Genomic DNA, 24954 nt, shown 5'->3' with positions numbered 1-24954 from the left:
ATACATTTGTTGCATATATAATTGATTGATCTAAAGATAGTTCATATATACTAAATATAAGAACAAGCATAAGATATAGTTTAGAAATAAAGAACATTCGATACCAATATTTTCTTCACAACATTTGGATATAAATGATTTTTAGGCTCTTTTAAAACTCATTTTACCTTTACAAAAAAATACCTATAGATGAAATATTTTATTAAACATTTATTTCAAACCTTCAACATCCCTGCATTTTCCCATAAAATATCTATGTGCAGTTCCACAATAAACTAAATCTCAACCTATAATTTCATTAGTTATTCCTCGTTTACCCCTATAAAATCTATCAACTACACAAAAGTGAATGTAAACCTATTCCAGATATTATACCTTTTGCATACATTTATTCAAGAACCAGATAAAAATTCTTTATAGTGCTCATTTCTCCATGCTCCTATTTTAAAGCTAGGTGGAAGTCCATGATAGTACAACCAAGATTTAGAAATTTTAATTAAGCTGATAAGCTTATACGTGGGAGCTTTGCTCCTTGATTTTATAAATATTTGCCTGAAAATTTTCAACCTCTTGCCATAAAAAATAATTCAAGCCATTTTGAACTATTTTCTAACTATTTTAATTTCCTCTCATTTCTCTTTTATTTCATTTAAATAATTTTCTATTCTTATAAATTATAAACTTAAGTGATTTTAAGTTTCTAACTATATGACCACTTTCTAATTTAATTTTAAAATTGGCATATTTCTAATTGTAGTAGCAAAAACATGCTTATATTTTTTAAATGTATAATAATTAATTGAAAAAAAAAATCAATAGTATCACAGTCTTTATAATAATTAATTTCCTCACCTTTCTCAACACTTCCATTTGATATTGAAGTTTCCTATTTTGAAAAAATCCTTAAAAAATGGAGTTTCTAAATGTATTAATTAATTTGTGCATATCTTTCAACCTTGGTTTCTTTGAAAATGTTGTAGGATAGAGCTCAGGGCCAAGACAAAGACTATATATATCAACTCCATGAATTGTTTGTAATAATTCGCTCTCCATTTTGTCATGATATGGTAGCTTAAAGATGTTCTTCATAAAAATAGTATTTTATGCATAACTTCACATTTGTATCTATTATGTGACTTTATTTGCTAAACACATTTTGAATTGTAATAATGAAGATCTAACAAACTCTATTTATGTTCTTAACAATTATCACTCTGCATGAGAGTAGCTAGTGATTTGTCAACTAGAATTTGTTATATATTTTCATAGTACTCTACAATCTCATGGAAACTAGGACTCTATATTGGTTCATCTACTGGAGAAATGCAGTTTATGGCTGTTAATTTCACCAAGATGAATTGACTGCATACTAATGTTTTTTTAAAATTACAAATCAGTATAATTGGGTGCCATTATAGTTCTTAAGGTAAATTTTCCTTCTTAATTTTATTATTTTCATTGGATTTTTAATGTAATCCTTTTTTTTTTTTATAAAAAATAAATATAGCAACATCTTTTACTTGTATGAAATCTGCATGCACTACATCTATGCAAAAATGTATTTAAATCTACATGCACTACATATATAAAAATGTATTTAGTTAAATCCTACATCCCTATTTTGTCTTCTCATTCCAAATACAATTTTTTGAAATTTGTTGTAAACCTATAAAAGATGTGTTAAATCTTTACTCCCTTTCAATTTTCCGTATAGATGTTATTAGATCATAAAATCTTAGTCATGTGTTGATTGCATAATTGAATCAGCTTCACTAAGAATTCTTAGTTGAATGTCCTTATTGGTACTAATTAGCAACATAGACATCTCATAAGCAATTTGAAAATCCCATCAACTACCTAGCAATCTTCTGATGATCTCATAGAATCCTCATGGTTTATGCTATCATGCACTATAATCAATAATAATCATGGCTCAAAGATGTGATGGACAAAAAAATGTGTGTGACACTCTGTATACAACTATACAGATTTCTCTAAGGAATACACAAACCTTGGCTTGCAGAACTTGTCATATTCAAGAATAACATTGCTTGAGAAATTGTTCTTCTATGAAACAATATTTGGTAAGGTTTGACATGAGATAGTAGGAAAATTCATATAACATAGTTGAATTTCCCTAAATACAAGATCTGATTCAACAATGTATCCTATATAGACCTCAAAATATTACATTAACATGCAAAATACAACCCATGGATCCAAATCTGATTCCAACAACAAAAAATAAAATTGACAGATTCATGCTTCTTTAATATTGGAAGCCAATATTGGAGGTTAAGCTAACAATAATCTTGGTAGACAAATAAGGCAAGTAGACAAGATAGGATATTAGTTTAATGGGAAGATACTGATGCTATGATACCAACATAATGATACAAAATCAGGTCTGCCACCTATTGAGTATTCCAAACTTTGTCAAATCTATTCCAATTTATCATAAGATTAAATTAAATTTGATGATGCCCTATGTACAATGCACTACTATCCTACAAAAATAAATTTATATATTTTACTACTTTGTTACTCTACACTTGAATATTGATACAATTTATTTATTTTTAAATTACAAACATTCCAATTTCTTTTTATTACATTTCTTTTCAATTTCAAAATGGAGTATTACCTACAAATTATCATTATACTATCATTTCTATTAGCTTCTCATTACACGTACAAAAACATGCAACTGCTAGTTAATTAGTTTTGTAGCCCATAAATAATAGGCATGTCCCTTTTGTAGTTCTTTTAATTTGACATTATGTTCATAACATGGAATACATAAAGTTTTTTACTATAAGTCATATGATTATGGTTCATAATTGATATAAGTTCAATATACGATATAATTAGAATGGTAATCATTATGTCATTGTTGTAGAGAAATAAAAATAATAATATATGTTCATCAAACAAATATGATGCACTAGGTCATTGACAATATGTGATAGCATGTGGCATATCAACATTAAAAAATTATTAAGAAATACATGGGACTATCATGAGTTAATGAGCTAAAAATAGTCAATGACAAAGCATTTGACAAAATGTCAAAAATACCATTCTTAAGATAATAGTAAATCTATGGAATGGTAGAAAAAAAGCATAGTTACATTATCTCTACATGGTAAGTTGAATAATTTCATGATATTTCATCCCACTTGTAGGAACAATCACTACGATTAACTAATGAATTTAGAATTCCATTAGAGACATTCAAGGCTACTTTGAAAGAAACAAGAAAGAAGAGCTTGGGACTTCTCAAGATGACAAATGAGTCGACCAATAAAAGGATTTGTGAAAAGGATAATAAAAAGTACACTCGTCAAGGTATATTCAATCTGATGAGCAGCAATTTATTGAGAGAAGATACATATAAAAAAGAATTGGAGTATTATAGACATATTTATACGAAAAATTCCTCGTAAGTTCTCTAAAACATTAGCATGGTTAAGTAACCTAAATAGTTAAATGTGAAAATAAAGGTATGTTATAGTCAATGCACTCACTAGTTAGGGGTAGTGACAACCATATAAGTTACAAAATACAAGTAGTTGGGTGCATTGATTAAAATAATAATTGTAATGTCAAAATCATTACTTGATATTAGACTGGTAAAGACTTTTTAATCTTCAATTTTAAGAAATTAAATACAACTTGTTGACTACGGGAAAATCATAAATTATATTTTAAAAAACAAGATAGTATAGTATAAAATTGTAAACATTAAAGATACAACATGTTGGGTCTTCCTTTGACTGTGAGCCACCTTCCTCTTCTCCCATCTATAATCTCCGTCCTCTAGTCTTTGACCGTGCTAAGGAGGCATGGTCTTACTCTCAACAATCAATTTCTCTCACCAACCTCCCCCAATGTGAGGGCTGGTGTAGTAACCTTAATTGTAAATTGTGAACATACAAGTATGTCATAGTCAATGCACCTAATGTTTAGTGGCAACAACCATGATGTAAGGTCATAAATATAAGTAGTTGGTTGCATTGATTAAAATAACTACTATAAGGCCCACATTATTGATTGATAATAGACCATGAAAGACTTTTTATTTTGAAATGCATATGTGTTCATTGGATATGGACTAGAAACATTTTCTTTTGAAGATTAAAATGAGCTTAGTTTAGTGATGTTAATATTTATTATTATCCCATTATTATCTAATAGGTCTAGTCATATCATTATGCATTGAATAATAAATTAACATTGGGGAATGTAGGAGGATGTAGAATAATGTTGACAATAATAACTTATGTATATAAACAATGCATATCTTAATATAAGAAATTACATTGACTTGTTTCATCTATTATTTCAGTTTAATATATTTTTTTCATTAAATTTGAAAGTAGAATATGAACTTCCTTTTTGTATAATTCCTACTTCATTTATTTAAATTAAAGAAATTCCTACTTAAAGTCTAAATAGATTTCAATTGATTCCATCAATTTATTTTTTCTTGTGTCCATTCTCATGAGTAGATATACAAAATATTTTTCTTACTGTTTTTTCCCTCTTCATATCTTCACAAAACCATGATATAGAAAGATCTATTCTCACATGAGATAATTGATTACATTGAGGAGGTGGTGAAATAAATATATAACACACATGGATCTTCTCAATTGAGTATCACTATTGTACTATAGGTGAGACAACTTTTATGAAAATTTTATTTTGATTGTTTATGAGTCAAATATAATTTAATCAAATGTTACTTCACTATTTTTTATAAGATCAATTTGTCAAAAGGATAAACACTTTTGTGCATACTATAGATTCATAAGGTGCAAATATTCCAAGGGGATTGTTCTTTAATTCTCAATATAAACATTCACAATAATAACAAAATCATGTTTGAACCTTGATGACAATATCAATATCGCCACACTTAGACTATCAAACTATACACATGTTTATAATTTACAAAAATAATAATATTTTTTATAATATTAATTATGCATAGGCATTCAAGAAATCATTTTATTTTTTTATTCATTTTATGAATAGTCCTTTTCTATTAATAAATACTATACTAAGATTCAATTCACAAAAAGGGCCAGGGATACAAGATCACCCCATGAGAGTTGACACGACCGAAGTTAGAATCATAAACTATTCATAAAAAGAAAAAATCTTAAATTTTAATTAAGGAATCTTTTCATTTTTAAACATGATTAAATATTTAAACAATTTATAGATGAATAGTTATAAATATTAAATTTATATTTTATTATTTTTTGAAGTTCGATATATATTAAATAGAAAGACCAGTATGTAAACAATGAATAGATAAATTAGCATGCACCCCATGGTGGGATAGACAACATAAAAGAATTCATGTAGTAATGAATGGGATTTGCATTGAATGGGCAGAAGTATGAGAAAAATAAAAACATAGAATACAATGTGTTGCGATAGAATAAAATATATTTTATTCAATTCACTATGATTTCAAATGAATACATAGTGCCTTTTTATAGGAAAGCATACAATATTCTAGAAAAATCTAGCATTAGTGACAAGACAAAATATCTACATATTTATGGAAAATACTATAGCCGACTCAAACTTCTGAAATATACTTCAGCCAACACAACCTAAACCTAAATCTAATAATCTAGAAACATCTAATGAAAAATGATTAATTCTTAGTAGAAATTACTATTTCTAACACTCTCCCCTAATTTCTACTATCAAATTTGGTCACATACAAATTCCTATGTGCCATGTAATCTTCATATCTGTTAATGCATGAGTAGTGTCTTCCAAGGCTATGGCCTTAATTTCTACAAATATTTTGTGACCAATTGGTTGTCAATGATTTCATCTTTTCATAGGATCCACTAATAAATTTGATAATCTTGATAATCTTGCTTCATTTGTCACAAATGCCAGTGACAAGGTTTACTAATAAGCTTTTGCCTCTTTGATGCCTTGCTCTAATTTGTTTCCCAATACTATTGCATTCCTTCTTACACTTGAACATCCTGAATAAACCTCTGATCATTCCTACAACTCTTTGCCAAGTTGATCCATAGCTCCATCCACAAAACATTTTTATACAACCTCCCATAAAATCATTTTTGCAATATTTATTCCAACATGTCTTATAACAATGATTTTTCAAGTCACAAAAATTACAAGGATGTGTATCCCAACATCTATCCTTTTTATGCCCTTTCCTGTTACAGTGTGAACACTGCACAATCTGTATGATTTCAATTGAATCTCTTAAGCCTTTATTTATCTTTCCACTTCCTACATTATATCCAAGGCCTGCATATTTTGTTCTGACTATAGTCTCAATCGGATTCCTTAACCCTTGTTCATCCTTTCCTAGACCTTTACCTTTGAAACCCTTTCTTTCCATAATCTTCAGACCAATACTATTATTATCATAACAAACAAAATCTAAAAATTTCTTGTCATTTACTTTTTTATAGTTCTCATCACAAACACTTTCAGCGTAAGAAAATCACATTTCTCAATCCCATAATCACTCAAAACATTTGTGTCACAAGATACATAACATACAAATGGTTTTACATTCAAACATTCTTTCTCTTGTTTCAAAGTAGACAAATCCTTCTTTAACATACTATTTTCCTCTTCCAATTTCTTCACATTTTCTTCTAAAACTTTGTTCGTTTTCTCAATATAGAAATGGTTTCACATTCAAACATTTTTTCTCCTGTTTCAAAGTAGACAAATCCTTCTTTAACATACTATTTTCCTCTTCCAATTTCTTCACATTTTCTTCTAAAACTTTGTTCGTTTTCTCAACATCATCAAACAAATTTAACTTTTCTTCTAATTCTCTATTTTGCTCTCTAAGCTTGCATGTTTCCTTCACCTGCCAATTATGTACTTCTTCTACAAAGTTTAGCCTATCCTAGACTAGCTCTTCCATTCTCTCTTTATATTCACTAATTTCATTTAAAAATTTGCATTTTTTTCTGACCTCTCTCCAATCATTGCAAACTTTTCTATCTCTAGTTTCAATAAATTTTTTTTTAAACAACCCATTTCAAGAGTCAAATTTATATTAAAAAATTAACACTCTTTTACCTTGCTTTCTCATTTTAATAAACTCAAATCTATCAAATGAAAATCCAAGCTCCCTCTTAAAACACAAATCTAAAAACCTTTGTCAACATCAAATTTCATGCTTAACGTGATTCATTTTTTTTAACACTCCACTATGACATTGATTTCCTGATTGTGAACTCTTTTCATAGGCTCAATGTGCTCTGCAAACATTTCAATGGTCTCTTTCACAAACTAGTGGCTCCAAAGCAATGCTCGCTCTTTCTTCTGACACACCAACAATTCTTTGGACAATACATTCCTTTTTTTTCAATGAAATCTGAATTGGCATCTTTCCGACTCAAAACTTCCACATGATCTGACCCATTGGCAGACAACAACACTCTGACACTTCTCTATTTCAGTAGATATGACCTTCACACCTTGGCTGCACCAAAATATCACTTTCTCTTTTATCATAGTCAGCAATTATGTTCAACCTGGCTGGATCTTGCAATAACTTTCTATCCCCTTTCTCTACTGCAATCCTCCTTATGCACAATCCTTCTTAACTCCTCTTCTTAACCTCGCTCTGATACCAATTTGATGGATGGCCAGTGGCACAGGAAAATACAAAACAACAAACACAATGTGCTGTGGCATAATTAAAATATATTATGATTTCAAATGAATACATAGTGTCTTTTTATAGGCAAGCGTACAATATTCTAGATAAATCTAGCATTAGCCGACAAGACAAAATATCTACATATTTATAGAAAATTCTATAGCCAACTCAAACTTTTGGAAAATACTTCAGTTGACACAACCTAAACCTAAATTTAATAATTTAAAAACATCTAATGACAGACAATTAATTCTTAGTAGAAATTACTATTTTTAACAATTTGCACCGTAATACCTTAATACAAGACATTGAAAATACAGGACAGAATAAATTTGAAGCAAGCCCATGCCTCCAACGTTCAGGGCATAATTTTGCTTAACCTACTTAGCAAAGTAAGACTTCATAATCTTTTGTTGCGGATGCAAGGAAACAGAAACTTTAAAATCTTATCAACCCTCTGGAAGTATTTCTTTCTCCATCCCTTTCTCACTGCAAGCAATAACATTACACAGGAAAAACCTGCTACATGTGACAGTAACAGTCCAACCTCATACCGTAGTATCTGATTTCTGTCATCTTCATTTCTGTCTTCCAAACCATTTGGATGGGGAGCAAACTCTGGCCAAGCGCATTTCTTTGGAAGAGGGCACCCTTCCAAATATAGATTTCCAGAATAGTATGTTTTATCAAATGTGGTCATCTGTCCTCCTTGAGGTATGCTACCAGATAAGTTGTTGTTGGACAAATTTAAGTATGCCAATAAAGTCAACAATTGCATTTCAGCAGGAATCCTTCCAGAAATCCTGTTTGTCGAGAGATCTAGTGACTCTAGTTTTCTCATTTCCCCAAAACTGGATGGAATAATTCCATCCAATTTATTCATTGATAGATTTAGATACTTCAACCCCTTCAACTTCCCAAAATCCAATGGAATTTCTCCACTTAATAGATTATTGGAGAGATCTATGCCTGTGAATGTTGAAAAAATATACTTGTAATGCCGTTCTGAGCCTTTCACAGTCATGTCAAAATCATCATGAGACGAAACTTGATATATAAGTGGCTCAACAGGGCCAATCCCCCTATATGACTTAATCCCATTGTCTTTTGTAATTACATGAAATGGATTCAACTGATCTGATAATATATGGCCATCTTCTCCTGAGAAACCCATTGCTTGTAGAGATGAAATGTTAGGGGGAATAGAACCTGATATATTGTTAGACGAGAGGTCTAAGACCTGGAGTTGTTTCAATTGGACAATTTCTGAAGGAATGCTGCCATTGAAGCGATTATCATTCATCATCAACACCTGAAGGGCTGATAGATATCCAACTGACCCTGGAATATCCCCATGAAATCTGTTCTGTCCAATATCTAGTACTTGTATCTTCTTACAATTGGTGATTGACACAGGGAAGGCTCCACTTAACTTATTGTTTCTCACAATGAGAGAGGAGGAACATATCCCATGGGGTATACTTCCATTCAACCTATTATGCCCCAAATTTAGCACTTGAATCATCTTATAATCGGCAAAGCATGAAGGAATGCCTCCATTCAATTTGTTGTTTGAAAGATCTAACTTTTCAAGGTGAGTTAAATTGCACAAACTTTGAGGAATTTCGCCAACAAGAGAATTGTCATTAACCATCAGGAGCTGTAGATCTGGAGGCCAAGAAGATGATATATTTCCAGTGAAAGCATTCCCAGATACATCAAATACTGTCATCCAACGAATTAATCTCGCTGGGACAACAAGACTGCCGCTGAAATGATTTCCTGAAAGGTTGAACAGGTACAACTGAGGATTGTTCTCGAGTATCCATGAGGGGATTTCACCAACAATATTGTCGTCAGCCAGTGCTAACCTCTGTAGTGAATACTGAGTGAAAAGCCATTCCGGGAATCGACCACCAATACTGCATGAGACTAGATCTAAGCCTGCTAACTGGAATTGGGGCAGCCAACTTGTGCTAATATTAAGAACACAGTATGATAGGTACAAATATTTCAAATCTGCAAGGTTGTGAAACAAATTATCTAAAATAGTAATACGGGAGAGCCAGAGAACCTTTATGGAGGATGGCAATGCCAACTGTGAGGAACTAACGTTCTCAGATAATGAAAAATCACGAGCAAAGAGCAAATTGAGGGAGGAAAGACCAGTGAGTTGAAGACTCGCATTGAACTTGTTGCCAGAAATACTCAAGAACTTGAGGAAGGACAACTTGTTCAAGGAAGGTGGGATTGGTCCAGTAAATTTATTGTAATGGACACTAAGCCTACGAAGAAAGATAAGATTTCCTAGACCTGATGGTAGGACTCCTTCGAGTTGATTGATGCTTACATCTAGATAGCTAAGATTTGTGAGGAAGCAAATCTCAGGGGGAACTATTCCTGTCAAGCTATTGTTTTTTAACACCACAAACTGAAGATGAGAAAGATTTCCCAAACAGGAAGGGATACTACCTGTTAATCCAATGCTTTTCAGGACAAGATATTTGAGAAAAGGGAGGTTGCACAAACCACTTGATATGACTCCTCTCTGCAATCCCTGCTCTGCATAGCTGGTGTAACCAGTCAAATTAAGCTGCTCTACATGGCCGGTGACATGACTGCAGGATATTCCTTCCCATGTGGAGCAACAGTCGCTTCCATTACTCCATGAACTGAGAATGCCATCAGACACGTTCAAGGCTTCTTTAAAGGAAAGAAGAGCTTGGGATTCCTTGGAAGGACAAATTATTATACCAATACATGGGCTTGTAGACAGGATAATGAAAAACGCAATTTGAAGGGCGATGTTGGTAGAGGCAGACATTGCTTGGCAGAAGCTGCAGACAACAGAGAAGTAGTCTTTGAGAGGCACACTGATATAGGATAACCTTCCCACTTATTTAGAATGAGAAAGATTTCACATAGATTGATTTTTACATGACAAGAAATCAATGGATAGATTTTTACGTGGCTAGAAATCAATGCTAACACTTGACTGTTAGCTATTGACAATTTCAAAGGGGTGAGCACCAATATATTCTCAGAGAAATAAATTGTAGAAATGTGTATAGGTAGTATTATAAATCTGGTTTAGAGATTATAATAATAATAAGTTATAAAAGTAGTTATAAATAGCTGTCACTCAAGCGTAGATAATGATAGGGAACAATTTTTTTTATAAATATGAATAGCTAATATATTAGTGATCATATATTTTAGTGGATTTTTTTAATATAAATTTTTAATTTAATTATATATATTTTTCAATTCAATCATTTAATGTTGAAAATAAAATTGATTTGAAATTTTAAATAATGTAAATGTGTCGATTAATAACTATTTATTGAGATAACTAATAAAATTTAAATTATAAGAAAATAGTTGTCATATTAATAAGAAACTATTTTGTGAATAAAATTCATTTTACATTTCAGTAGATTTTCTTACTAATATTATAATATATTACTTTATAACTTTATTTAAAATTGTGTGTGATTGTGTGTGTGTGTGTGTGTTTATTAGTCTATTAAACATTATAGATTTGATTGTTGAAAATAATTTTTTTATTAAAAAAATTTGTCAAAGACACAATTATATTTATTTATATTTTACCACATAATATCTATATAGGATAACAAATTACACTCAAAACAATTTCAAAGAAATATAAATTTTTATTGAAAATAATTATTATTAGAGGAACATGGTTGGTTGTTGTTTATTTGCAGAAAGTTTATAGTGCTATTAATGTGCTATTAATATGTTGGTTTGTTAGATGGGCCAACATCCTTTTACTTCTTTTAATAATAAAAAACATTAAAAGTCATACACTTACATTCAAGAACTCTTTCAAAATTATATTAAAGCTAAAGAGAAATTAAAAAATAATTAGAGATTCAGAATGGTTTGGATCACCAAGCCTTGAGAAGAATTCATTTAATGGGTCCTTATAAATTAGCTGCACCATGTTGCTTTTCAAATCTCATCCATTTATAATAAAAACTACATTGTTAAAGGTAAAGTTAATTAGAGCAAGAAAAATTGCTCGAGAGAAGTTGCAAAGAGAATTTAACTTAAGAGACATATTCCTACAACATTGGATAATCTTTCTAATAGTTCACAAGGGCAACATGGTCCGACAGTGAAAAGTATTTGACATACATTTATATGGTTATAATATCACTCTAACATATGACCTTGATGGTGGACAAGGGAAGCATGACCACAACCCTCTGGTACATACACAATGAATGCCCAAGCTTACATGTATATAGACTTTTGAGTTGTTTATGGACAATGAGGAATGAATGCATATAAATGTGAAAGGTTGTTTATAGATTATAATTTTATCTTTTCTTTATTGATAGTAACCCTCCAAAATATGTGAAGATTAATTATTAATGAATCAATAATAAAATTAAAAATATTATATTATAATATAAATACTTCTATATAGTGATATTTTTATAAATATGAACAATCAATGTTACAATGATAATATTTTTAGTTGCTATGTCTTTTTCATTATTTATGAATTCAATTAAAATTTTTGATGATTTGTTGGTGAAAAGAAAATTGGTAGGTTGAGATATTAGCTTACTCCAATATTCATCAATTGATATGATTAATATTATTTTAAAATTTAACATTTGATTATAAGAAAGGTTCCTAAAGTGGATTATAAATTGATAGCAATCCATAAAATTTTAACACTATACTTAAATACGAGATTAAAGTAGTTCTCTCAAGTTTTTCATCTTTAGTAGATTCATCTACCATTGTAACATAAACAAATTCTTCATCTTGTTGATTAGAATCACTTTTAGAACCATCTTCTTCAATAATACATAACAAGATTTCTTACCTTTTACTTTGCAGTCTTTGTTATCTTAGTTGTCTCTCCTTCCTTGGTATTTCTTGTCTTTCCTTTCCTCATTTTCATCTCTTTCGGGATATTTTGTACTAATATGACCAACTTTGTTACATGTAAAATAGATTATATGAAGTTTACCTTTGTATTTGTCTTCTCTTGGTAGCCTTCTTGCCAATAATACTTCTAACTCATCCAGATGATCATCTGATTCAGTGTTCTAACTCTATTCTTCACTTGTTTTGATAAATTCACCAGTCAAACAACCAACATAAAACATCTCTTGTACCTCCTTGAATAGGTATCTTTGGTCTTTTGCCTCTTAAACATAATCATAGATCTTAGGGTTTGATTAGATTCATTGAATCTTCCCACCATTTTTTCCTTCTTCTTCTTCTCTTGAAACTTATGAAAAGTTCCCAATAAATTATTTCCATAGATTTCTTTAAAAACTCAATTTTTCCATTAAATACATGCTATCTCATCAATCCTTATCCTTCAGACATTTTTACCAATTTGAAAATTCAACTATGTTGGCCTCAAATCTTTATTCTTTTAGAGTGTTAATTTACAGACACTTGGTCATTAATATTTTCTTCAACTCATTCAGATTGATCATGAATATTTGAATGTCAAAACTAATTATAACAATTTATGATAACTTCATAAATGAATGATATTAGTTTTCGATATCAAAAAATCGGATTCCACTCCATGATATATCATCAAAATAACAATACTATAAGAGAAAAAATAGCATGAAAAAAGAGAAAAGAGGAGAAAAGATCGTCAAGACAATGATCTATCATATAAGAATAAAAAGATTAGAAACAAATTATTAAAAATGAATAGACAATTATCCATCATCAAAATAATAGTACGAGATGAAACGATTACTAAAGAATTAAAAGGCAATAGTATAGTATAAGAGCACTAGACGAGATTAGATCGTGATTCACCATCCAATACGATTTCAAGTAAGAAAGAGAAGATAAAATATGATAAAAAAAAATCATTGCAAATGATGGTGTCAGGAATTTTTTTTTGAACAATTTCAAATATGCAGGTTGACAATATATCCAGAAGTGAATCAAATTTTCCTTCTGAAAAGTGTGAACGGGGCATGTACATAAATTATACGAAAAAATATGTTCAATAATTTGAGTACCATAAATCATTTTTTTCCAAAAGTTGTAATAAACTTTTTATGTAGTACTTTTCAAAATATTTTAAAAAATTAAAGTTCAATTTATTGATGAAATCTAATTTACTTAATATTTTATAATTAAAATTGATTGAAAATGGAACAGGTAGGGAAGTTCATTAGATATATTGTTGTTATTAATAGTTTTAGAAAAACTAAAATTTATCTTTATTTTTTCATTAGATAAAATATTTAATTTTTTAGGAAAATCATTGTAAGATTTTTTTAAATTTTTTTCTGATGAAAATGACATCACCATTATATTTTATTAATTGCTTCACTAGGAGGAAAGAAGCGGGAATTAAATGCCTATTCCTTACGATTACAAGATTATTTTTGAATAATAAATCTATTAATTTTCATTACAACATACTTTGTGATATATTAAGATTGAAAATTAGTTTTTGTATTATCTTTTTATCTATATAATTTTTATCATTGGTAACTATTTGATTGTAAATATTGGGCTTTTATTTCTCACAGTTCTAAAGTGTTGTCAAAAGAACGCTTATTTATCCTTTAACCGAACATTTCATATATAATTATATACAATTTTTTTATCACATTTCAATTTTTTTAACACATTTCCTTCTTAGCTATTCATTCCACCCTTTGTTATAGTTCCAAGACTAATTCCTCCCACAAAACTAGTAAAGAAGCACAAAATATTCCTAAGGAATAAATATTTACAAGAAACATAATAGAAATGTGTATTTTTACTAGAAATTTTCTTCCTCGCCTACATTATATTAACCATGGTGTATATTCCTATGGGTATAACCAATGCATTTTGTTAAGGTGCAATTGCTAGTTACTATTTCTTCTTCTATAAACATAATTATTGTTACTCTTTTATCAAAGACACTATCAGAATTGTTCGAATCAAATTATATAGCCAAAAATAGTAATACTAAATAGTAAAACTATTAAGGAAAATTCCAAGAAACATTCACAATAGTACACTAAGTGGTGACAAACACTCACCATGGTAAATTTCTTGACATAATTATTTACTATTTTGCATCTGAATAAAGATAATTTTTGACAAAATACATTATTAATTTAATAAACAAGCTTAAGACTAAAGACCCAAATAATTGTGGCATAGTTTTATATGATCTTATTGGCATAAGAACCTTTCTTATTCTCTTCTTACAAATGGAAGGAAATAGCTCTTTAAAATAATGTTAGTTCCCACATGAAGTATTTCTTCATCCAACAATTTCTTACTAGAAGCAATAATATTACACAGGAAAAACCTACTACATGTGACAATCCTAATCGAATCCCATGCCATGATATTTTCTTTCTATAATCTTTGTTTCTATCTTGAATAACATCTATAGAATGAAGGTGGGGAGCAAATTCTATCCATAAATATTTCTTTGTGGCTAGACATCCTTTCAAATATAAATTTTCCAGAATATGATGTGTTTTCAAATGTGACCATTTTTCCTCCTCATGGGATGCTACCTAAGATGTTGTTGTTGGGAAATTGAATCATGCCAATGAAGAGACAAAGGTCTAGGGACCCTAGTTGGCTCAATTCCCCTATATTAGGTGGGATTATTCTACTAAGGTTGTTCATTAATAAATTACGAAACCTCAATCCCTTCATTGAAAGATTAAGAAACCCCAAGCCCTTCAGCTTTCCAATATCAAAAGGCTCATGTCCATTCAATTGATTGTTAGAGAGATCTATGCATGTTAGTGTGGAAAGAATAAATGGGTAGTGCTGCTCTAGGCCTTTCACTATCAACTTCAATTCATCATGAGATGGAACTTCAAATATCCATTTCTCAAAAGGGCCAAGCATAGAATGTACATGACCTAATGTCAGTGTCTCTTTCATGTACAAGGCAAGGGTTCAAATAGGAAAATTATATATGCCCATCTTCTCTTGAACACTCATTGCATAAAGAGATACAATATTGTTTGGAATAAAACCTAATCTATTGTTAGAAGAAAGGTCAAAGATCTGGAGGTGCTCCAATTGGAAATTTCCAAAGGAATATTGCCACTGAAATTATTAACTTTCATTATCAAGACTTGAAGCAATGACAGATTTCCAATTAACCATGGAATATCACCAGTAAATTTTTTGTCCCCCAAATCTATTAGTTTTAAGGACTTACAATTGGTCAATAAGGATGGAAAAGCTCCACTCAACTTATTATTACTTACACTTAGGGAGGAACTACAAAACCAATGGGGTATGCCTCCCTCCAAATTATTATCTCCTAGATTTAGCACTTTGAATTACCTTATAGTTGGCAAAGTATGGAGCAATTTTTCCATTAGAAATGTTTTTGACTAGATCTAATTTTACAAGGTAAATTTAATTGCAAAGGCTCATAGGAATATTTCCAATTAGATCATTGTCATTAGAAATGAAGAGTTATAGATACTAGAATTGTCCAATCAATGCATTTTGAGACAGATATAACTTTGTTACTATAGGAATTGATCTTTCGGGGGTATTAAGGCTTCCATACAAATGATTTCTTGAAAGGTTTAGCATAAACAACCTAGCATTGTTCTTCCATAACAAGTACGGGATTTCATTAGTAATATTGTTGTCAACCAATACCAATCTCTTTAATGAGTATTGAGTTACTAACCACTGAGGAATTTGACTACCAAACCTACAGTATAATCTTACAGTTAAGCCTCCTTACTAGAACTATGAAATCTATGATACACTAATATTACATACACAATACAATAGAAACATGCATTTTGAACCTAAAAGGTTATGAAATAGCATATTTGAAATGTTAATGTTGGAGAGCTAGAGAATCTTTATAGAGTAAGTTATTTCTAGCTGTGAATAAGTAATTTACTTGTGGAAGGAAAATTGACTTGCATACAGTTGCCTAAGGGAAGAAAGACCAGCAAGATGAATCCTCTCATCGAATCAGTTAAAGATAAAATTTCTAGGGAAAAAATCATAACACAAAAGAAGAGAAAGAGAGATTTTGTATAAATGGTTGCAATACTCCAATCAGTTGGTTATAAGTTATATCTAAAAAGATAAGATTGGCCAAGTGATGAATCGTAAGGGGGACTATCCCTCTCACCCTGTTGATTGTAAACTGTAGATATTTAAGATGAGAGATCTTTTCAAAGTAGGAAGGAACAATACTAGTTAGGCCAATGCTCCTCAAGTTGAGGTATTTGAGGAAAGGAAGGTTGCACAAACTATTTGATATGTCTCCACTCTCCACACCCTATTCTCCATGGTTAGTGTAAGTAGTGAAATTTACCCACTCTACATGGTAACTTCAATTATTTCATGATACATCATCCCACTTGGAGGAACAATCACTTCCATTAACCGATGAATTTAGAATTCCATCAGAGATATTCAAGTCTGCTTTGAAAGAAAGAAGAAAGAAGAGCTTGGGACTTCTTATTATGACAACTAAATCGACCAACAGATGGATTTGTGAAAAGGATAATAAAAAGTACACTCGTCAAGGTATATTCAATCCAATGAGCAGCCATTAACTTAGAGAAGATACATATAATAATGAATTGGAGTTTTATAGACATATTTATACGACAACCTCCCTGTGAGTTCACTAAAACATTGCTATGGTTAAGTAACCTAAATAGTTAAATGTGAAAAAAGCTATGTTATAGTCAACGCGACTCACCAGTTAGGGGCAATCATAACCATATAAGTTACAAAATATAAGTAGTTGGGTGCATTGATTAAAATAATAATTGTAATGTCAAAATTATTACTTGATAATAGACTGGTAAAGACTTTTTAATCTTCAATTTTAAGATATTAAATACAACTTGTTGACTATGGAAAAATCATAAATTATATTTTAAAAAACAAGATGGTATGGCATAAGATTGCAAAGACTAAAATACAATGTGTTGGGTCTTTCTTGGACTTTGAGCCACCTTCCTCTTCACCCATCTTTAATCTTCATCCTCTAGTCTTTGACTGTGCTAAGGAGTCATGGTCTTGCTCTCAACAATCACTTTCTCTCACCAACCTCCCCCCATGTGAGGGTTGGTGTAGTAACCTAATGTTTAGTTGCAATAACCATGATGTAAGATCATAAATATAAGTAGTTGGGTGCATTGATTAAAACAACAACTATAAAGGCCACCTTATTGATTGATAATAGACCGTGAAAGACTTTTTATTCTTACATGCATATGTGTTCATTAGATATGGACTAGAAACATTTTCTTTTTAAAATTAAAATGAGCTTATTTTAGTGATGTTAACATTTATTATTATTTAATTGTTATTTAATAGGTCTAGTCATATCATTATGCATCGAATAATAGTGCAGTTGGGGAATGTAGGAGGATGTAGAATAATGTTGGAAATTATAACCTATGTATATAAACAATGGATATCTTAATATAAGCAATTACATTGACTTGTTTCATCTATTATTTCAGTTTAATATATTTTGTTCAATGAATTTGAAAGTAGAATATGAACTTCCCTTTTGTGTAATTCCTACTTAATTTATTTAAATTAAACAAACTCCTACTTAATGTCTAAATAAGTTCCAATTGATTCCATCAATTTATTTTTTCTTCTATCCATTCTCATGAGTAGATATACAAAATATTTTTCTTAGTGTTTTTTACCTCTTCATATCTTCACAAAACCATGATATAGAAAGATCTGTTCTCACATGAGATATTTGATTACATTGAGGAGGTGGTGAAACAAATATATGACACATGGATCTTCATAGTTGAATATCACTATTGTACTATAGATGAGACAACTTTTATGAAAATTTTATTTTTATTGTTTATGACTCAAAGAAAATTTAATCAAATGGTACTTAACTATTTATGATGAGATCAATTTGTCAAAATGATAAATTCTTTTGTGCATACAATAAATTGATAAGGTGCAAATATTCCAAGGGGAGTGTTTTTTAATTCCCAATATAAACATTCATGTAATAAAAACAAAATCATGTTTGAACATTGATGACAATATCAATATCACCACATTTAGACTATTTAACTATAGACATGTTTATACTTAACAAAAATAATGATAATATTTTTTTATAATATTCATTATACATAGGCATTCAAGAGATCATTTAAATTTGAATCAATGAATCTTTTTTTGATGAATAGTCCTTCCTTATATTTAAAAAAATACAATAAAGTTACATATTCACAAAAAAGGGGTGGGAGGATACAAGATCACCCCACGAGTTCATACAGCCACTGGTCGAAAATCATGTATTCATCAAAAAAACTATAGAAAATAGTAGAAAACAAAGAAATCCTCAAACTACGAGTGTAGCACTACCCGAGGAAGGAGGATCCTTATCATCAAAGCCCCACCAAAAAGTGGGGAGAGTAGATGGCTTAGGGGGAGCCCAACCATCGTCTATAGCAGTAGCATTATATTTGTCTTTCTCTCCCTTAGACCTGGGAGGAGAAATGGCTAAATCCAGCTGGGGAAACACCCACTTGGGGTACAGGTGAGTAGAGGGCCAACTAGTAGTAGGAGCAATAGGAGGAGCCATTAGGGACCACCCCGAAGCAGACCTCCAAGGAGGTGAGGCCGAGCAGTGCTAATCATGAGAACCTCCAAAAATGTGGCACTGACCAAAAGCACTACCGCTAGGAGAGTAATGTTGTTTAGAGTGAGGCAAGCATGAGTGGCGAGCAGAATTGCTACATCCTCAACGATGACCATGAGGAGGGGTGTCATCACCAAATCCCAAATCCAGTAGTACATGAGCAACTGTATAGGGGGCATTCCCCAATGAGCCAAAACCTATTGTAAGTGTGCCACCTTCAAATCCACTTTATCCATTTGTACTTGAATCTATAACATGACATTGTTATAAATACATGCTTTAGAGTACATAGCTACATTAATGTCAAGTGTGTTGTTAGCATAAATGACTACATTGTGATATTTCCAAATGGTAAATAAGATCTCCAATTTGAAACCATGCCATATCTAGGTGTATTTGAAGGAAATCAAGGCATTATCTCGTAGAAGAACCATATGCCAAGAAAAAGGTTCTAGGGAAAAGGGGCAAAAGAGATTATCGATCCATTGCTAGTACAGTGAGCCCGTCTACAAAACCAAAAAATGTGCAAAAATTGCTCTGGTTGACCACAAAAAGGGCAATGGGGGTTAGGAACTCCTAGATGCCATAGCCAGGAGCCCAAAGGCAAGCCTTGGAAAAGAATACACTAGGAAAAGTGTGCAATTTTGGGTTTAATAATGGCATGCCACATAATGGAGAACCTATGACTCCAAGTGTGATGTGAAGATTACAAATGCCAATGTTCGTTGAGAACATCAACCATGGGTAGGTGAGGAACAAGCCATCAGTAACCCAGCCTAGGTTTATAGTTGGTTACCAGCGTGTCTGGATACCACTTCCAATCTTTCCACCAAGGGTGAGAAGACTAAATTCCCACTTTGTGTAACAAATGTTAAGGTGCCACATAAACTAGAAGATCAAAAGTCTACTAATCTGAATGACTTAGCTGGAACTACCCTCGCATGTCTTTCCATGACCGCAAGCTCATAATAACTTTGGAGAAAAGATCTTTAGGGGTCCTTATGCCGAATTTAAAAGAACATAGAGCACTAGCCTCATGCACCTTAGCTAGGGGAACATATTTTATAGAAAATAAAGGTGACCACTAGAGATTATGTTGGTTCAAGGAAAGCCCATCTCTAAATCCATTGCCAACCCAGTGAAGCAAAAGCTTAACTACTTCCCAAGCTTTCCAAATACTCTTGGCAACAAAAGTACCTTAAAATTGAATAGGTTCAGGGGTAATCATAAGGGTTTGAAACCTAATCCCCTTCCAGGCTGGCTAGTGAACTAGAAAGCCTGAAAAAATACAATGGCTTAATAGAATCTTCTAGGCTTCATTGCTTAAAAGAGCTCGAATAACCCATTTGGCACATAAAGTAGTACCTTGCTTTTGGTTGGATAGCAAGCCAAGGCCACCAAACTCCTTGGGAAGATAACAAAAATCCTAGGCAACTCTATGAAAGCCTTGGTGAGAAGTGTCTGATGCCCAAAGGAAGTCACCTAAAAGGTGTTCAAGTTTGAGGTATGAGGCCTTTGACAAAGCCCAATAGGAAGAATAATAAAAATGGGTGGCAGCTAGCACATTGGAATGAATCTGGAATTTTTGTGCAAGTGAGAGAGGTTTGGTGATCCAATACTCCAACTTCTTCTCTATTCTAGAAAGAACTACATTCCAGAGCTCAATAGCTGAGGGTTGGAATATGAAAGGGATACATAGAAAATGAAAAACTTCCCCATGTTGAACCCATTTCTATTAGTATTTCTCAAGCCAAGTAAGATGAGGAAGGTAAGATTGTCTGTAACAAAGGGTTTTGTGCCATTGAATGGTAGACCCTGAAGCAAGACAAAATGTGTTAAGACATTGCAAAGCAGAGGAAACATTCTCTTCATCCTCAATGAGAGTGAGGAAAGAGTCATCTGTAAAATGACCATTCACAAGCTAGTTAGGGGAAATTAGAAGGGAAATACCTGGAGACGTTCTTTGGGAGATGGAATTTATGAGAAAATACCCAAAACCTTCTACTGCCAAGACATATAATGAGGGTGCCAATTGGTAGCCTTGGAAAATTGAATGATAAAGCCCAAATTCTTGAGATTGACGACCATTAATGGCGATGCAAGTAGAGGCATCTCCAAAGAGTGTTTGGACTGACTGCAAAAAAGTAGGGCCAAACTCAAAAGCCTAAAGCATGGCCAGAATGAAAGGCCACTCAATCCTATCATAAGCTTTAGCAAAATCAATTTTGAGAAAGATGGTCTATTGCTTGGAATGATGAAGCCATTCCATCCCTTCCCATAGAGAAATTATATTATCCAAGATATAACAGGACTTGATAAAACCCATTTGTTTAGGGCAAATGATTTGAGGAAGAAGATGATGGATTTTGAGCAAGAGAGCCTTGAAAATGATCTTATAGGAAACATTCAACAATGTGATGGGTCTCCAATTGCCAGTATCTTTAGGATCGCTCACCTTAGGTATGAGCTTAATATTCCTTTTAAAAAAAAGATTACACAGAGAACAAGAATTGTATGCCTTGATATAAACCTTATCCAGGTCTGGACCAATCTCATCCCAAAATGCTTTATAAAATTCATAAGGGAAGCCGTCACAACTAGGAACCTTATCATCCACCATGGAGAAGATAGCTTCCTTAAAGTACTCCTGAGTGAGCTTCTGCAAGGCTTGGTCCCTAGCCATCGAGGGACCCTAAGTTGTGAAAACTTTTACATAGTGGCAAACAAAGGCTTGAAGAATATTAGGAAGCTCATAGAGGGTATACTGACCCTCCTAAATGCACTTGATCCCCACCATAGAGTAGTGTGCCCTCCACGCATTAAAAAATTCCTTGGAAGCTTGATCACCAACCTCCAACCAGTGAAGGTAGGCTTTGAGTTGAGCTCCCAGGGCAACATAATTGTCTACAACTTGTTTTTGATGGCGAAGGTTGGCAAGCTGAACCTGGAGATTTGTATCAAATGGATTCATGACAATAGCTTTAGTGGCCATACAAAGATCTTTTATAGTGGCCTCATAGGATCTCTTGCGGTACGTAGCCAATTGCCTTCGATAAATGTGAAGAAACCTCGCAATACAGGTGATGGCATCATTCCACCACTGAATCCACCCAGAGGATGAGTGGGACCTAAGTTCAAGGTTCCAAGTTTGTAAAATATGGGTAGTGGTGGGTCGATGGGACAGCACAGAAGTATTAAGGTAAAGAGTTTTACAATTATGAGGAGGGGTAGAATGCTAGGTAATGGAGAAGTGGATGGGAAAATGGTCCAAAAGAGTCACTTCAAGGAGTGGAGTGATAGGTAGTAGACTCATGTGAGAAAAAGAAAAAAAGGACTGAGCTGAAATCATGGAATGGTCCAATCTTTTAAGGACCCTATCAGCTCCCTCTTGAAAGTTGAACCTTGTGTACTAGACACCATTAGTTCGGCAGCGATGAACATTGGGATCAAAAACACCCAACTTGTTCTGCATGTAGAACTAGGCTTCTCGTTCACTAATTGACCATCAAAAAGGTAGAAGGCCTACTTTATCAATAGCTAGCTCAACCATATTAAAATTCCCACAGAATAACCAGGTGGTAGGTGACAAAGAATTAGCTAGCCACCTCCACAAGTGTGAGCACTCAGTCACATTATTAGAAGCATAGATATTGACAATGTCAAAAGAATGATTTTGAAAAGACAACAAAATCCAAACTACTCTTTAGATGAGGTTAGAACCATCAAAAATAACAAAAGGATAAAGTTGAGGGGAGAGGGGCATAACTAGACCACCTCGACTAGCTTCATGCTGAGAAGCAAAACGAACACCATCTAGCCATATCACATAGCAAGCTGAGTTGAGAAGGAACCCAAAGACTTTAACTTCTTGCAAACACAGAACATCAATATTGCCAAGCCTACACTTGGTATAACAGAAAAAATACTTTTTAGGGAAGTTTGTTAGCCCCTGCACATTCCATGAGAGAAAATTTATCATAAACCAGCTTGCATATTCTCCTCATCCTCAAGCGAGGAAAAACTATTATGTAAGAAAGTCGAGGGTTTAAAAGAAGAGTCACCCAAAGTGATGGCTCTTCGCTTATTTCCTTTAGGGTTGAGCAAACGACGGGGAGATGAAGAAAAAATCATAGAAACTGCTTGAGGCACTTGAACGCAGGCAACTCGTACCTCTAGCTTAGCTATCCCATGTGATGCAGGGTTTGAAATGGGCAGCTACGACACACCTAGAGGAGCCCCTAGTGCTAAGGGCACAAGAAGAGCCGCACGAGAATTGGGTTGGCTAAGTTCTTGAAAAATAGGGTTTTTCTTAGCAGCACCCTTTCCTTTCTTGACAACAATTGTCCACTCATCTTTTTTAATAGCCAGAGCTAGCTTGGGTTCCTGCACTGGAGAGCGATTGTGCACAAGAAGAGGACAATCCTTAATCTTGTGACTCGCAGGTTAATAGTGAAAACAATTATTCGAGAGATTCAAGTAAAGAACCTTTTGAGAAAAGGTGGTAGCACCAATCTGAATTTCCACAGTCTCTTTAAGGTCCCTAGAGAGGTCAACCTCAACACAGACCCTCCACTGAGGATGGGCATTAAAAAAATTGTCTGGTTCAATGCAAATGACTTTGCCCATAGATTGGGCAATTTTAGTGAGAAAAGACCAACAAGGGATGGGTAACCCAGGGAACTCTACCCAAATTGGAACCCTAAGTTTGCAGTCATCTGAGACACAGAAGTCTCGAGACCATCTCTGGAAAATGAGTAGAGATGAGCAAACTGTCCACGGCCCATGGCTGAAAATATGCTTAGCCTAAGAGGGGTTACCAAAATGAAACAAAAAAAAAACCCCTTAGTGAGGTTTTCAATCCCTTCAAGATGAATCCCCTGGGGAGACCAAGCTTTGGATACCCATTCACGCAACGTGCTTTCAGATGGAGTGCGACCCACAAAATACCCAATAAGGGTTTGGCTTTCTAGCCATTGGCAAGTAGATTCAAAAGCGCAAATATTTAGAACCAAGTCAGGAGAGAAATTACCTTGTGAAATACCTTGGGCACAAATTTGCACGGGCGTTTGCTTGGTAGGGCCATTATCACATGCAACAACAGCTCTAGCACCAGCAGTAACTGCTGGGCTACAGAGGCCCAAGGCCATTATAAGCTAAAATAAAATCCCGTACTAAATGCGGAATGACAAGCAGTAATGCAAAAAGGGTTCAAACGTAGATTGTACAAACCCTAACAGAGCTCATCATGCAGTATCATCATCTCTTTTCCAATTAATGAATCTTTTCATTTTTATATATGATAAAATATTTAAACAATTTATAGATGAACAGTTATAAATATTAAATTTATATTTGATTGGTTTTTGAAGTTCGATATATATTATATAATAAGACCAGTACATAAACAATGAATAGAAAAATTGGCATACGCCCCATGGTGGGACACACAACATAAAAACATTCGTGTAGTAATGAACGGGATTTGCACCGTAATACCTTAATACAAGACAATGAAAATACAGAACAGAATAAATTTGAAGCAAGGTCATGGCTCCAACGTTCAGGGCATAATTTTGCTTGACCTACTTGGCAAAGTAAGACT

The 24954-nt window shown here is 32.7% G+C and overlaps 1 protein-coding gene across 1 annotated transcript; it reads right to left on the bottom strand.

Annotated features, from left to right (window-relative positions):
- Nucleotides 1–7976: 7976 nt before the first annotated feature.
- On the bottom strand, nucleotides 7977–10591 carry LOC149528453 (uncharacterized). Its single transcript, XM_089810536.1, has one exon. The coding sequence runs from the start codon at nucleotides 10509–10511 to the stop codon at nucleotides 8088–8090; it is 2424 nt and encodes an 807-aa protein (XP_089666662.1). The 5' UTR covers nucleotides 10512–10591; the 3' UTR covers nucleotides 7977–8087.
- Between the last annotated feature and the right edge of the window lie 14363 nt (nucleotides 10592–24954).

This window comes from Cupressus sempervirens, chromosome 11 (genome assembly GCF_028749045.1).
Source record: "Cupressus sempervirens isolate cs-2001-9-10 chromosome 11, ASM2874904v1, whole genome shotgun sequence".
In the NCBI taxonomy this organism is placed as follows: domain Eukaryota; kingdom Viridiplantae; phylum Streptophyta; class Pinopsida; order Cupressales; family Cupressaceae; genus Cupressus; species Cupressus sempervirens.
This window is presented reverse-complemented; position numbering and strand designations above follow the sequence as displayed.

Coding starts and splice junctions, on each gene's coding strand:
- LOC149528453 (XM_089810536.1), bottom strand. CDS start 10,511: ATGTCTGCCTCTACCAACATCGCCCTTCAAATTGCGTTTTTCATTATC.